The following is a 14,337-nucleotide window of genomic DNA, read 5'->3' as shown; positions in this document are numbered from 1 at the left end:
TACTCCACCAGACATTTAATCTGTCTCAACCCTGGATCCAGGCCAACTCCTCAGCCTGGCCTTCCACCACTACAGGCCACAAGGCCCTTCTTTCCAAGGTTCCAGTCAACGTGAGACCCAGCAACCTGTCCTGGGGACACCCTAAGGGCAAGGGCTGGGTCACGGGGAAGAAGGGCGGCAGGAGGGCTTTGGAGGACAGGCAAGCTCTTTGGAACTGTCTGGAGATCGGAGAAGGGCAAGGAGATCACATCAGAGGCATATAGACTGGACTTGAGGGTCCAGTGTTTTAACTGTAGCAGCAGCAGTGGGCAGCCAGCTGAGCAGAGCCGGCCATGATGGACCCCAGCAGGGCTCAGAGCCACTTTCGTGGGCCCCAAGTACTCTGGTGCCCAAGGATAAGTCAGGAGGACCTGCTCCGGGATTCTGCTCACTGGAAGGGACCCAGAGTCTTCAGAGGCCAGCCTCCAAGGTCCCAGCTCCTGGCTGAGTCCCGAAGTGCAGAGTCGGGATGGTCTTTGGTTCAAGCTTTCTGAGCAGGACTTCATCACCCCAGCTGCTGGTGAAGCAGCAGGAGATCCCATTCCTGGGCTGAGGCAGTGGTTACTCATTGACCTCGGAGCTCAGACACTGGTCACATACATGATTTCGGTGCACGGCCGCTTCTCAGATCCATCTGTGCCCTCCACGGTGAGGGTCCGCTGTGGGGCAGCCTCCCTGGTGGCTGCTTCCGCCTCAGCCTGCCTGCCCTGCTTCTCCTTTTTTTGCAGGGCACAGAAGCTGCCACCCATGAAGAGAGCGGCTGAGATGAGGAAGAAACTTGACATGTAGAAAACGTAGCTGAAGTTGTTGTTAGTCGTGTCCAGGAGGAAACCTGGAGGATAGAGAGCGAGTTAGGCCACTGCCTGGGGCCACCAGGCCACCCCCTGCCACTAAACTGTGCTCTGAGAGATCGGGGACTTTATTTTTGTCCCTGCTGTATCCCCAGTTCTAGGAATTGTAGTAAGCACTCAATAAATAACGTTGCATGAAAGGAGGAGAGGAAACCCTAAACCTATTCTGGTCCAGGCAGGAAGAGTCCTTAGGCCAAAGGGAACTTAAGGCCATGTCTCTCTTCCCCTTGGTGGCAGGAAATCAAGGAGACAAGGGCCAGTGGAGTCTGGGATATCTGCTCGGCCACGCCCTGGGCCCACCTGTACCTCCTCCTGGAAAGCTCTCTCTGCTTGCTGGCTTAGAGAATGCCCTTGGAAACTGGCACTTCCAACTCCACACTCAGGGCAAGAGTCCCCATGGCCTTACGGTAATAACTGCTGCCACGTATCTGTTCACTGCCTCCCTCACACAAAAGGGAAGTGCTTCATAAACCTTCTCTTTTGCTCTGAATGTCACGCTCCCAGATGCCCAGCACGCCCTCTCATGTGGGGCTCTGCTTCCATATCTGTGAATTTCCCACCAGGCACCAGTCACCAGTGTGACCACAAATGTGTCTCTGCTTTAATTCCCGACTCTTCCTCCAGAAGATAAGTCTTTGCGTCCAGCTATGTGCACCCAGTAACTGACACAGGTGAATCAATGGCAGGTGTTATTTTCTGCATTTTGCAGATGTCACTGGCTCAGAGAAGGAAAATCACTTGCCTGGGTCCCACAGGCAGGAAGTGGGAGAACCAGGCTGTTAATAACAGCCGAGCCATGCATCACACCTACTCGGTGCCAGCTTCTCTTCTAAGCTCTTTACTGTACAACTTAAGATCCTCACCACAAGCCTACCAGACAGGTTCTATTAACATGCCCACTTTGCTGATAAGAAAACAGTGACAGAGAGGAAGACAACAAACTCAGGTCAGTTTACTACGCAAACCCCTACTTTCAACTGTTCATACCCTGAGCGCCAGCTGGGGAACACGCTGTAGCCAGTCCCCCGGGGTGCTTGGGAAAGTCACAGATTTCAAGTTCTAACCCCTGCGATGCTGGCCGGGGCCCACACCTGTCCAGACTGTTCCCTTTGCCTCACCCCTGACCCTGCCTGCCCAGGCCATACTCACGTCCATCTGGCCGCCCTCCCTCTTGCCCTCCCTCCCAGGTCTCACCAGCCAGTGGAGGGGAGATGAGGATGGAGATACTCTCCAGGACGGTGCAGAGGCCCAGGGCCCTGGAGAACCGGTCCATGGGCACAACGTCCATGAGGACCTGGAAGAAGAGGGCACCAACTCCACTCATGGACACGCTGTACACCAGGCAGTAGCCTACCAGCACCCGGAAGTCGGCCGACGCCACGCACACCAGGTTGGTGAGTCCGTTGAGCAGGACTGCCAGGCTGAACAGGTACTTGCGGTGGCTGGCAAAGTCCTGCCGTCCTGCCACCAGCCCGGCCATGGGCCGCAGGAAGATGTTGCTAAAGCCGATAATGGAGATGAGCAGGGCCGCCCTGTGCTCATCCACGCCGTGCCGCATGGCGTATGGCACCAGGAAGACGTGTGGCAGCGGGAAACCCAGGATCATCCACGCGACACCCAGTGTGAACACACGGTAGCCTGCGTTGTGCCACAGGATGTCAAAGGCCAGGTGGCGCTGGACGGCCCGGCCACACGCTGCCAGGCAGCTGGGCACAGGTGTCTTGGAAGGTGGAGGGGGGCCTTCTCTGGTTTCAGGAGGCACGCTGGTGGCCACAGGCCTCAGGATGGCCCCGCAGACACAGCAGTGAAGAAAAACCCCACCGAAGACAAGAAAGGTACCCCTCCAGCCCAGGTCCTCCAGGAGGTAGCGGGCGAGCAGCGGCCAGAGCGTGATGCCCAGGGAGACGCCCACCGAGGCCAGTGCGTTGGCTATTGCTTGCCGGCGGGTGAAGTAAAAGCCCAGCACAGTGATGGTCGACTGGAAGCTGAAGCACATGCCTAGGCCTGTGGTTGGAGAGGGGAGACCAGCTCGAGGGTGTTCTGGGGTCTCCCACCGCACCCACAGTGGCGGTCATGGGACCATGTCCCACGTCTGTCCTCCCTTTCTAGCCAGACCCACCTCCAGGTCCCCAGGGATTAAGATGGAATCAGCCTGCCTTGCCCTCTCTGGAGAAGCATCCCGCTCCTCAGATCTGCCCTCTCAAAGCTGCCAGGGGCACAGCCGTCCTCTTGGCACAGCACCTGGGTGAGCTTCAAAAACCTAAATCAAATAGTCTCTCCCCTGCTTAATACCTCGCAGGGACTTCCATCACACCTAGAAAAAAACCATAGTATTTACTATGCCCCGGAAGACTGTACAGTCTGGCTCCTGGCCACCTCTCGGGTGCATGCCTCTCGGGTGCCATCTCAGGCCACTCTCCCTGTCACTCACCAGGATCCAGCCACATCAGCTTTTTCCCCTTGGTCTGGACACCTACCTAGGGACACTTGCAGTTGCCATTCCCTCTGCCTAGAATAGGCTTCCCCAGGATTTTCCTCTCCTGACTCAGCTCAGATGCCACCGCCCCACCCACTCTTTGCCTGTCCCCACACAGCTGAACGTGCTGGAGAGAAAGCTCACAACCCCCTGACCACTGACCACCTGCGTTGTCCATGACGCCACTTCGGGTCCCTCGTCCGTTTTCTCTCCCACCTCTTAGATGACCCCTGGGCTTTTTTCCTCTTTATACTCTAACACCTGACCTCTCCTCACTCCCAGCTGACCATCTGCCTTCCCGCCTATGACAATGGACTGTCCGTACTCCCAGTCAAGGCCAGCCCTGTGTCTTGTCCAAAGACATATCCCCCCAGCAATTTTCCTTTCTCCTGCATCATCCATTTTCTCCTCTTTTCTAGATCATTCTCCTTCATTGTTTTTTTCTCTCCCTTGAAAACAAAACAAAACCCTCTCTTGACCGCACAGCCTCTTCTGGGTCCCAGCCCATTTCTCTGCTCCCCTTACATCAAAATTTCTTGGAAGTGTTGTTTATCTCAGCTGTCTCCAATTTCCCTCTTCCGTTCTCTGTTGAACCTATTCCAGTCAGACTTTCACTCCACCTCTGCTCCAGAATTATTCTTACCAAGGTCACCAACCTCCGCATTGCCAAGTCCAAAGAGTCTGGTCCCCCCTCAATCTGACCTTTCAGCAGCTTGATAATCGATCATTCTCTCCTCTCAAACTTTCTTCAGTCACTTTCTCGACAAACCCCACCCTCTTGGTTCTCCTTCCTCTCTGTCACTGCTTCCACTCTACACTACTAAACACTGGAGTGTCCTGGGGCTCAGCCTCCCTCCTTCCCTTAGTGACACCAGGGTGACACCTCATCTCAAGACTTGAATACCAGCCACCTCATGATGCTCCAAGTGCTCCTTCCAGCCCAGGGCCTGTTCCCTGAACTCCAGACTGGCTGCATCCACACCTGACCTTCCCATCTTCCTGCAAACCTTCTCTCATCCACTCATTTCCCCATTGTACTTAGGGGCTATTTTATTGTTCCAGTGGCTCAGGGCAAAAAGCCCTGGCGTCACCCTTCTTGGCTCTTGGGTCCTCCTTAATTCTTTTCTGTCCCTCACGTGCATTCCTGAACCCAACCACTTCTCATCGCCACCCTGATTTCAGGTACAGCCTCTTCATGTCTGCGTGATGACCACGCCTCTACCTGTCCTCCTATTCCTCGCTTAGCCGCCTACTGTGTATTCTTAACACCATGGTGGAGTGGTGCTTTCAAAATAGTGGTCAGATGATGTCACTCATCCGCCGCCTGAACCCCTCAAATGGCTTCCCTTCTCAGAACCCCCACCCAGCCTCCACCCCACCCACTGACCCCTGTCCATGCCCCTCTGCCCTACTGGCCACTCACTGCTCCTGGACACCTCAGGGCCTTTACACTTGCTGTGCCTCTGCCTGGAATGGTCTTCCCCAGATCCCTGACCTCCATGAGCTCCCTGCCCAAACATCACCGTTTCTGCGAGGCCTTCCCTGACTGCCCTCCCGCAAACAGCAACCTCCCCCAACCCTGTCTATCTGTTGCCTTGGCTGTTCTAGATAGTCTCCCTTATCCCTGTTTCATCTCTGCCCACCACCACCCCGAGCCAGCACACGATCACATCAGCTCTCCTGTCTTCTCACGCACTTGTCACGATCAGAAATGACCCTGATTTATCTGTTCATGGTCCCTCTCGCTCACATAAATAGCCCCAGCAGACTAGGAGCTGTGCCTGTCCTGTTCACTGTGCCTAGCACTTTATAGTAGGTGCCCAGTAATTCTCAGGATGGAATGACAGTCACCTGTGATGAATCCTGCTGCGACGTAGAGCTGGCTGAGGGTGCGGCAGAAGGAGCTCGCCACCATGCCCAGGCAGGCCAGAATGCCCCCAAGCATCACTGTCACTCGGCAGCCAAAGCGTCCCACCAGGATGCTGCACAGGGGGCCTGTGGGGTGGAGGCAGGAGAGGCAGGGAGGAGGTGCCAGTCAGTAGGTGGCAGCTGACGGAGGAGGTCTGGAGGGAGGGGGACACTGAGGCTGAGAGGGGTCCAACAGAAACTAGCCAGGAAGATAGAGGGCATAAGCCCGGGAGCTCACAGGCCTGGATCTGATGCCCACCCTGCCACGGACTGGCCATGTGGCCCGAGCAAGGCTCATCCCACTATGTGCCTCAGTTTCCTCCCCTACAGAGGGATCAGACTAGGTGATGTGTGACCAGGTGTCAGGTGAGGTGCTACAAATGTTCAGTTTGACCCAGACAAGGCTCCCCAGAGGTGTTCCACAAGGCCCTTTGCTGCACTGACCTGAGGCTGCTTCCATCCAGGTGAAACAGGATTGGCTTATGACCTAGGTGGGCACTCCTCACTGGGGGGTCTGTCTCAGAGGGCGGGGGCCCAAGCATCTAAATCATGGTGAGCCCCTGCTCCTACCCCATCCTCAAGACTGACCACAGCCCTCTCTCCACCCTCCCACTTCTCTAGGGTGGGCAGCTGGGGCCCTGGGCCACTCTGCACCCCCTTGCACTGGCCTCTGGAGAAAACTGGGTGGGGTGCCTTCTCCCCTCCATCACCTCCAGCCACCACCAGAGTCTTGCACCCAGATGTTTGGCTCCTGGTGGAGAGGGGCCTGTTCTCCATTCCACCCCCCTGAACAGCTTTCTCAGCAGCCCAGACCCAGACAAGTAGAAACAAGCCAGTCCTGGCCGGCTGCTCCTCACCTTGCAAGGCCCCTTTCACTGAACGCCCTGCCCCCAAATACACACATGGAGTTGCTCCACAGTTACTCTCCCCACCTGCAGCCACAGGGACAGGGAAAGTGTGCGTGTGCAGGCAGTTTGTGTGTGTTTGGGGTGGAAAGGGGATGTGTGGGTGTCAGCCAGTATGAGCATGCAAGTGACAGAGGAAGTGAGCAGCCCATCCTCAGAGATAATCAAGCAGAGACAGCTGCAGAGGGAGGCAAGGCTTTGAAGTGGACATGACCTCTGACCCACACATTTTCTCTACCCTCATACTTTGACCTGGGGAAAGCCCCAAGTCATCGAGTTGGAGGGGCTGGCTGGGACGTGTGCCAGCTTAGCTAAAGTACTGGGGTGGAGCGCTGGAAGGCAGAGCTTTTCTTTGGCAGGGATACTGGTTCTGCCCTGAAATTACAGTGCAACCTTGGGCAAGCCATGTACTTTGTATTTGTCTGCTTTCCTCATCGAGAGAGAGAGAGAGAGAAGGGAACACGTAGGATCAATGATACGAGGTCTGATAATTAAGTTCGCGAACTTGTTACAATGCTGTTGCTAACCTTTTTTGATATCAGAGGGATTATTCATTATGAATTTGGACCAACTGGACAAACAGTTAACCAAGTTTACTATTTGAAGTGCTGAAAAGGCTGAGTGAAAAAATCAGACGATCTGAACTTTTCGCCAACAATTCATGGCTCTTGCATCATGACAACGCACCAGCTCACACAGCACTGTCTGTGAGCGAGTTTTTAACCAGTAAAAAAAATAACTGTACTGGAACACCCTCTCTACTCACCTGATCTGGCCCTCAATGACTTCTTTCCTTACCTGAAGATAAAGGAAATATTGAAAAGAAGACATTTTGATGACATTCAGGACATCAAGGGTAATACGACGACAGCTCTGATGGCCATTCCAGAAAAAGAGTTCCAAAATTGCTTTGAAGGGTGGACTAGGCATTGGTGTCAATGCATAGCTTCCCAAGGGGAGTACTTCGAAGGTGACAGTAGTGATATTCAGCAATGAGGTATGTAGCACTTTTTCTAGGATGAGTTTGCGAACTTAATTGTCATACCTTGTACTTTCAAGTTTAAAATTTCTACCATACTCTGAATGAGCGTAGGCTAAAGGTGTGTGTTTATGTGAGACAGACAGACAAGACAGACAGGAGTCCCAAGCTGAGATACTACGGCCTAGAGCCTGAGTCTAAAGCGGGCTGGGGAGTGGAGGTCCCCACTGGATGCCTGGCTCCCTGACCCTGGCCCAGACCCCTTTCTGGCTGCATGGAAGGAACCAGCTGAGAGTGCCACTTCTGCCCCAACCTTGCAGGCCAAAGGTCATGAGGTCTGGACTGGGCCAGGCCTTTCCCCTTGCCCTGAACCCACACCCCAGGTGGCAGGTTCAGGGGTCATCCCAGCGAGGATGGCACCTACCCCAATCTGACCACCCTCCTAATTCAAGGGAAGGACCTGAAATAACAAGTAGGCTGCTGGTGCCACGTGGAGGGAATGGTAGGAGATAAGCAGGGAGATGGGGTCAGCTAAGGCAAGCCAACCCCCTGTGGAGAGCCCTGCAGCCCTGTCAGATCCTGTTCCAGTTGACTCGGCCCTCCTGAAGGCCTGTCTGTGGCGTCTCCCTGGAGAGCTCCCAGAAGCTGAGAAGAGGCCCCTGAGGCCGAGGCTGCTGTGAACTCTCCTGGGCAGCTTCTGACCTTCACCTATTGCTGGGGTCACATTTCTGGAGGCACCAACCAAAAAATGAGGGGGGCTGCCTTCCCTCCATCTCCACAGCCTTTGAAACCCCCTCTCTGCTTCTTGGTGAGAGACAGGGCTCTTGCCTTGCCCCCATCTTGCTCCGGGTGTCTTCCTCAAGCCCCCTTTGAAGTCCCAAGCCCCGGATGGTCTCCAGAATATGAATTCTTCACAGCTGCTTCCATTTCCCTAGCTTAGCACTTGCCGAGTGTGCTGTGATCTTCCCTATGATCCCATGTGAAAGGTGGGCAGGATGTTGGGTGTTACCCCCATATTGCAGGGGAAGAAACTGAGGTTCAGAGTGATAGCCCAGCTGGACCCCACGCCGCTCCTCCGCCAGTCTCGGCTGAACGTGATACTCCTACAATCTGGATGTGTCCCTCAGTAGCCACTGACAACTGGCTTTGCATCTTAGGCACCTCCCCGCCTCCCAGCTTTCACTCCTCTGCAGCACAGCACAGCCCAACCCAGCCAAGTGGGATTCCAGCCTACGGGGGCGGGTCCTGCTGAAATCAGGTGAAATCCTAGGCTTTCACCCTCTGAGAGAGGGACGAGCAGGCCAGGCTCTTTCTCATCCCTCCTTGGGCCCTTCAGGCTGCTTACCCCCAGCATGGAGCATGGCCGTCAGAATGGAGGGGAACCAGGAGGTCTCACTGTTGCTGGCCTGGAACTCATGCTGTAGCTCAGTGAAGAAGATGCCGATGCACGTGGGGAAGCCCAGGGTGAGGCCCTGGGTCATCATGGAGGCCAGCAGGACCACCCAGGCCCAGCCGCCCTCTGCACGCTCCAGGGCCTGGGGCATCCTCTGCTAGGAATGCTGCTGCCACGGCGTCAGGCCGCACCGCCACTGCTACCACTGACTGGGCTGCCTGGGGAGGACAGAATGGAGCTGCCAGCCCTCTACCAGCCCAGGTGCCACCTTTCCTGGGCGGCTGACACCATCCCTTCCTCTTGCCCCAGCACCAGATATCAGAGGAGCACCACCCCCTGGGAGGTGGCCAGAGGCCCACGCACTGGCCTTCTTGGCCGTCATGTCTCCTTTCATGCACTTCTCAGAGCCAGCCTAACAGGAGGGGCAGGCAGGTGCGCGATCAGTGGGATAAGGCAGGTGAGTGGAATTCTTTCTAGCCTAGCATCACTTGGTGGTCAGCAGATGGCACTTCCTGGCCCAGCCTTGGCCCCCCACACAGCAAGCACTCAGTGATTGCTTGTAGAATGAAGCAGGTCTCTAGAGCCAGTGAAGTCCCACTGTCCCCATAGGCACACACAGATACATTTTCAAACATTCACAACCAGGCTTCCTGCACACAAACAGACTTTTGAAATACTACATTAAGAGCAAAGGTCACTGTCAGTATTGTTGGGAAAGCCAAGGTGAGCAAGCCGGTGCTAGGTACGGCCAAGGAGTACACAGAACAGCTTACCAAGGGCATCAAACACAGCTTTCAAGGAGAAGGCATGGGTCACATCCAGAAGCCTTCTGAAAGCACCTGACAACACTCCTTTTACAAGGCGTCACAGCCAAGAATCAAGTTGTACAATCACGATGAATAACGACCTGTCACCTACAAGGGCTTTTCTGAGTACCCCCACCACACACAAACACACACAGACACACACACACACAGGCACACACAAATACATACACTCACAGATACGTACACAGTCACACATGGACACATACTAAGACAAACACTTACAGACACACACTTATATAGACACATGCCAGCAAGCCCAGAGACATACAAACAAACGCAGACAGACAGACACATGCTACACAGACATACAGGCACACACACACCCTTACATTTTTGGCTCAGTCCTTGCCAGCACCAGGCCACTTCCCCTCATCACAGAAGCTGCCGTAACCAGGCCTTGAAGCCCCAAGGCCTCCTCCCCAAACGCAGACAGCCCTTTTCCAGACCCCTCCATCCTGGCTCTCCCCGTCCTGCGCCCTCAGACCTCACCCTCACTCAGGGCTCCAAGCTGGGCAGGCAATGGGATCAGCTTTCGTTTTTGTGAAGCCAAGTGTCCCATGAGCTGCTGTTCCCACAGCCTTCCTCCTTTTAGCCCCAGGTCCAGGGAAGATCCATGGAAACTCAGGAAACTCTCAGAAATATGAAACCCCTTCTTCCTGCCAAGCCCAGCACCCACACCTTTCCCCCAGGCCCAGGAGCTTTAAAACAGCACCTGAGCTGGATCCACCCTAAAATGTTCCTTCACACGTTCCAACCCCTTTGGGGCACAGTCCTGCCAAAGTGAGCATCCCATCCATCCCAGCCTCAAGTGTGAGTGTGTGTGTGTGTCCCTGAGCCCCTTGTGTGGACCAGGAGCGCCTCCTGCCCCCCGTCCCCGGCTCCTCCCCGTCAGGTCAGTGGCCCTAGAGATCCCGTCGGCCGATCCTCCTGGCCGAGCTCCAGGCTCCGGCAAACCTCAGATACGGTGCCTCCAGCAAACTGGCTCTTGCCCCTTCCAGGATTTCTGTTCCCTCAGCAAATGGAAAGGCCACCAACGCCACCTGATCCTCTACAGTGCCCTGAATGTCAAGTCTCCCCACCCTTCTCCATAACTCGCCCCTCCTCCCCAATACATCCCAGCCCCTCAAACTTCCAGGACCTGCCACGTTCCCCTCTTCCTCTAAAAAGGGCCACCAGCCTTCCTTTGCTGCCCTCACATCCTCCTGCTCTCCCTCCACTGCAGCCCCACCCCTGGCACTCCCAAGTCACGGGAACCTGCAGGTTTCCCTTTAGAGCAGCAGGCTGTCACTGACTGAGAGGTGGCAGGGAGGAAGGGAGATGGAGAAGAGACCTGTAGGAGGGCCTGGCAGCTGGACCCCAACCCCCCCTCCCTGCCCCTAGCTCTGGTCCCTTCTGGTTCATCCTTGCCTGCCCCTCTGTGGAGAGGTCTCTTTAGTGGCCTTGTCAGCTGCCACTTCTCTGGGCAGGAGCTTTGGGGACTTTCTCCAGGATTCTGACCTTCACTCTGCACCCACTTTCCCTCCAGAAACTCCCAGTGGGGCTAGAGCTTCACAGCTTCTCTTCTCTTAGGCCTCCTGGGACAATCAGAGCCCAGGAAACCCTAAGCACCTTTGCGCTCTCTGCTTCCCAGGTCTGGGAGCCCCGCTCCCCTGCAGACTCAGCCTTCCATGAGAGGGCCATCCCCTCCCACACCCCAGCAACTCCCACATCACACACACAGCTTTTATGTCCAGTTGGTCCTCCAGCCCCTTCCCCCACTAAGCTACCCCACACACACACCCCGGAACTTGGCTGCAGCCATGATTCTGAAATCTTTAGCCAGAGAGATGTCTGAATGGCCCTTCAAGATTCAGCCCTGGCAGAACTCCTAGGAAGCTACCCTAACCTCCAACCCAGGCTGGGCCCCCATCCTGTTTTTCTCTTCTTAATAATGGTTTTCACACCACACTGCAGTGATTTATTCCTTTATCTTATTGCCCCGCCCCTCCCCCCCTTCCACACTATAAGCTGGGACCTGCTCACACACCCCCACCAGCCTCTGGCAGAGCTCAAGAGAATATTAATGTGACCCACCTGTGTTCCCCAGTAGGCAGGCAAGCCCAGGAAGACCAAGGGTGACCCAGCTTCCTGGCAGGCCAGTCCATTCCAGAAGAGTCAAGCAGAGCAGGGAAGAGATGGGGTTGGGGGCTCCTGCCTTGCCTCTGCCCCAGGAGAGAAGTGGTCTTTCCTTCGTACTGGGAACCGTGAGTCATGATCACTGCCTGGTGTGTGGTTGGGGCGAGGAGGGAGATATGGCTGGAGACACTTCACTCACTTCCTCGGACTGGAGGTGAGCCGCTTTCCACAGGAGCCACTGACCTCCGCCCTCAGGGACTCCTCCCCTCACCCCCAGAGTGATACTATCTTCATGCCCAACTGACAAAACCAAGGTGACATTTCGTGTCCTCCCATCATCACATAGCCCCTGGTCTGTTTTTAGGGCTTCCCATCGGATGACAGAGGCCTTGCTGGGCTCACAGAATCCTTTCCCTGCCCCCTCTAGCTTGCAGATAGGGTCAAAAGGGTGAACAGATGCCCTCATGCACAGGTTTGGGATTACCGCGCTGGTGTGCAGGTGAGAGGAAAAGGAGGAACCACAAGCCCCAGAGTGGTGAAAGCATGGACAGACCCTGGAGACCCCTTCCCTCACCAGACCCCGTATCAGGTAGGACCTGGCCTGGAGCGCAGGGCACAGGACAGGCAGCAGTAGGGCTCCCGCTGGGCAGGAGAGCTGCAAGAACCAGCTTGAGCTTGTGGCCTGACAAGCCCTCAAACCCCTGCACCTGGCAGGGGCCCGGGAAGGAAGGAGGCAGTTCCAGTGATCCGCGAGCTGGGGCAAATCACCGTCTCCCTTCTCTGCCCCGAAACGTGCCCCACATTCCCCGCAGGGGCCGGCTGACAGCAGCCTGGACGGGGGATGGAACAGGCAACAGAACTTCATGACCTCTTGTCACCCTGGCCACGTCCCTGCCATCCAGGATTTAGTATCCACTCAGCTTCCCACTTCAGCAGGAAGGATCTCCTCTGGGTAAGGCTTCGGGGACGTCCAGGCGGCGCCTGCGTACAGATTTCAGGCCAGGCCATGGGTGGTGCCCGTCCCCTCACCCCCCAGGCCGTGGAGGGCAAGGAGTTGCTCTGGGGAGACCCCTCAGGCTGGGGGAGCTCAGAACAAGGACAGAAAGGCTTTTCCGGATCCTCACCCCCGACAGGAGGAAAGGGGCCTGGAGGCCCAGGGCGAGGCGGGTCTGCGACGGCGCTGACGAGGACCCCGGCGGCAGGACGCTTTGGTCGCCCGACGAGCCGGCGCACCGGCTCGCACAGGCCCAGCGGACCCGCGGCTCCACTCCCGCCGAGCGCGGCTTCCTGCGGCCCGGCCCGCCCGCGGTGGAGGCGCCAAGACGGCGGGGCAGGCGGCAACGACTAGCCAGGACCCACAGCCAGGGGGAGGCGGGCCACAGGCGCCGGTGGGCGGAACCACCTCGGAGCCGCCTGGGAATGGGGAAGGAGGCCTCGCTTCGAGGTGGGAGGGCGTGGCGGGGCGTGGCCAGAGCCCGCACCCCTTATCTCAGCCTGGTCCCTTCCTCTGAGTGACCTGGCGGGTCCAGCAGCGGGGCCGGGCTGCGAACGCCGGCTGGGCGGGTTCATTTGCATGTCGTTAGCATGTAATTTGCATAGCCCACAGGCACACTCGCCGGCTTCTCGATATTCGCGCCCCGGCTTCTAGGGCCCCAGGAATGGGAGGGAGAAAGTTGATTAAGAGACTACACCTCCCTGCGGGAGTGGGTGGGAGGCCAGGGTGGAGGATTCCTTCTTTGGGATCTTTAGCTGCCCAGAGGTCCTTCCAAAGAGAGCCTAGTGTATTGAGGGCCACACCAAGGGGAACCCAGGCAAGCAGCTGTAGGGAGCAGAGAAGAGGGGCGACCCATCAACCGTGGGAGCCCGTCAGAGGACGCCCACCACATCCGCATGCCCCCCTCAGAACCTGAGGCCAGCCCTTGATATGCATTGTTTAAAATGTGTTCAATTACTACAAAGTTACAGTAATTAAGATAGGGTGGTCCTGGCTTAAGGACAGACACATATAGCCGTGGAATAGAATTGAGAATAAACCGTTACACTTATGGTCAGTTGTTTTCCACAAGACAGTGCAGTGTGGGAAGAATAGTCTTTTCAGCAAATGATGCTGGAACAACTGAAAATCCACGTGCTAAAGACAAAAGGTGTTGGACTTCTACATCGCACCATTTAAATGAAAAAAAAATCATAGATGGAAATGTAAGAACTAAAACTATAAAACTCTTAGACATCAAAGTAAAAAATGTGCACCAAAGACACCATTAGGAAAGTGAAAAGATAACCCTCAAAATGGGAGAAAATATTCGCAAGTCGTATATCTGCTAAGGGACTTGTATTGAGAACTCCTACGACTCAACAATAAAAAGACAACTCCATTAAAAACAGGCAAAGAATCTGAATAGACATTTCTCCAAAGAAGATACATAACTGGCCAACAAGCGCATGAAGAGGTGCTCAACATCATTATTCATCAGGGAAATGCAAATCAAACCACAATGAGATACCACTTCTCACCTACTAGGATGGCTTAACTTCTAGGTGAATCATGTAGGAGATACTTGTGTCAAGTTGTAAGGCGTGTCTTAGCCAAAAGTCATCGCTGTGCCTATAGTTCATCTTTTTGCAACTGCCCCAGTGCTGGCGTTGACTCTGACATGGGGATATTCAGCTTAGCCTGAGGTTCCCTGGATATAAACATTGGGAGGAAGGGATGGGATCTATTAAGCTTTATCCCATAGTCCTATAGAGATGGCGCCAGGCCTTGGGAAGTCCTGTGTGGGAGATAGAGGGGATTGTACTTGGGGTCTGCATTGCACCATCTTGGCACTTCTTAGCATGGCCCAG

The 14,337-nt window shown here is 55.5% G+C and overlaps 1 protein-coding gene across 9 annotated transcripts; it reads right to left on the bottom strand.

Annotated features, from left to right (window-relative positions):
- SLC16A5 (solute carrier family 16 member 5) lies at positions 1-12,892 on the bottom strand. 9 transcript variants are annotated; one of them, XM_074319563.2, is made up of 7 exons: positions 12,618-12,887; positions 12,362-12,474; positions 11,452-11,639; positions 8,504-8,769; positions 5,218-5,361; positions 2,040-2,894; positions 1-871 (listed from the first exon to the last, which is right to left on the bottom strand). In XM_074319563.2, exons 4-7 carry the CDS (start codon positions 8,700-8,702, stop codon positions 621-623), a joined length of 1,449 nt encoding a protein of 482 aa, XP_074175664.2. In that variant the 5' UTR covers positions 8,703-8,769; positions 11,452-11,639; positions 12,362-12,474; positions 12,618-12,887; the 3' UTR covers positions 1-620. The 9 variants fall into 9 exon arrangements, with proteins under 9 accessions (XP_074175664.2, XP_074175669.1, XP_074175665.2 ...); XM_074319568.2 differs by having other exon boundaries at positions 2,085-2,894; positions 12,618-12,885; XM_074319564.2 differs by lacking the exon at positions 12,362-12,474.
- Between the last annotated feature and the right edge of the window lie 1,445 nt (positions 12,893-14,337).

Source organism: Rhinolophus sinicus, chromosome 12 (assembly GCF_057876585.1).
Source record: "Rhinolophus sinicus isolate RSI-liver-muscle chromosome 12, RSI-T2T, whole genome shotgun sequence".
Lineage (NCBI taxonomy): Eukaryota > Metazoa > Chordata > Mammalia > Chiroptera > Rhinolophidae > Rhinolophus > Rhinolophus sinicus.
This window is presented reverse-complemented; position numbering and strand designations above follow the sequence as displayed.

Coding starts and splice junctions, on each gene's coding strand:
- SLC16A5 (XM_074319563.2), bottom strand. CDS start 8,702: ATGCCCCAGGCCCTGGAGCGTGCAGAGGGCGGCTGGGCCTGGGTGGTC. Junction 5,362..8,503: donor GGCCATGCTCCATGCTGGGG/GTAAGCAGCCTG, acceptor TCCACCCCACAG/GCCCCCTGTGCAGCATCCTG. Junction 2,895..5,217: donor CGCAGCAGGATTCATCACAG/GTGACTGTCATT, acceptor CTCCAACCACAG/GCCTAGGCATGTGCTTCAGC.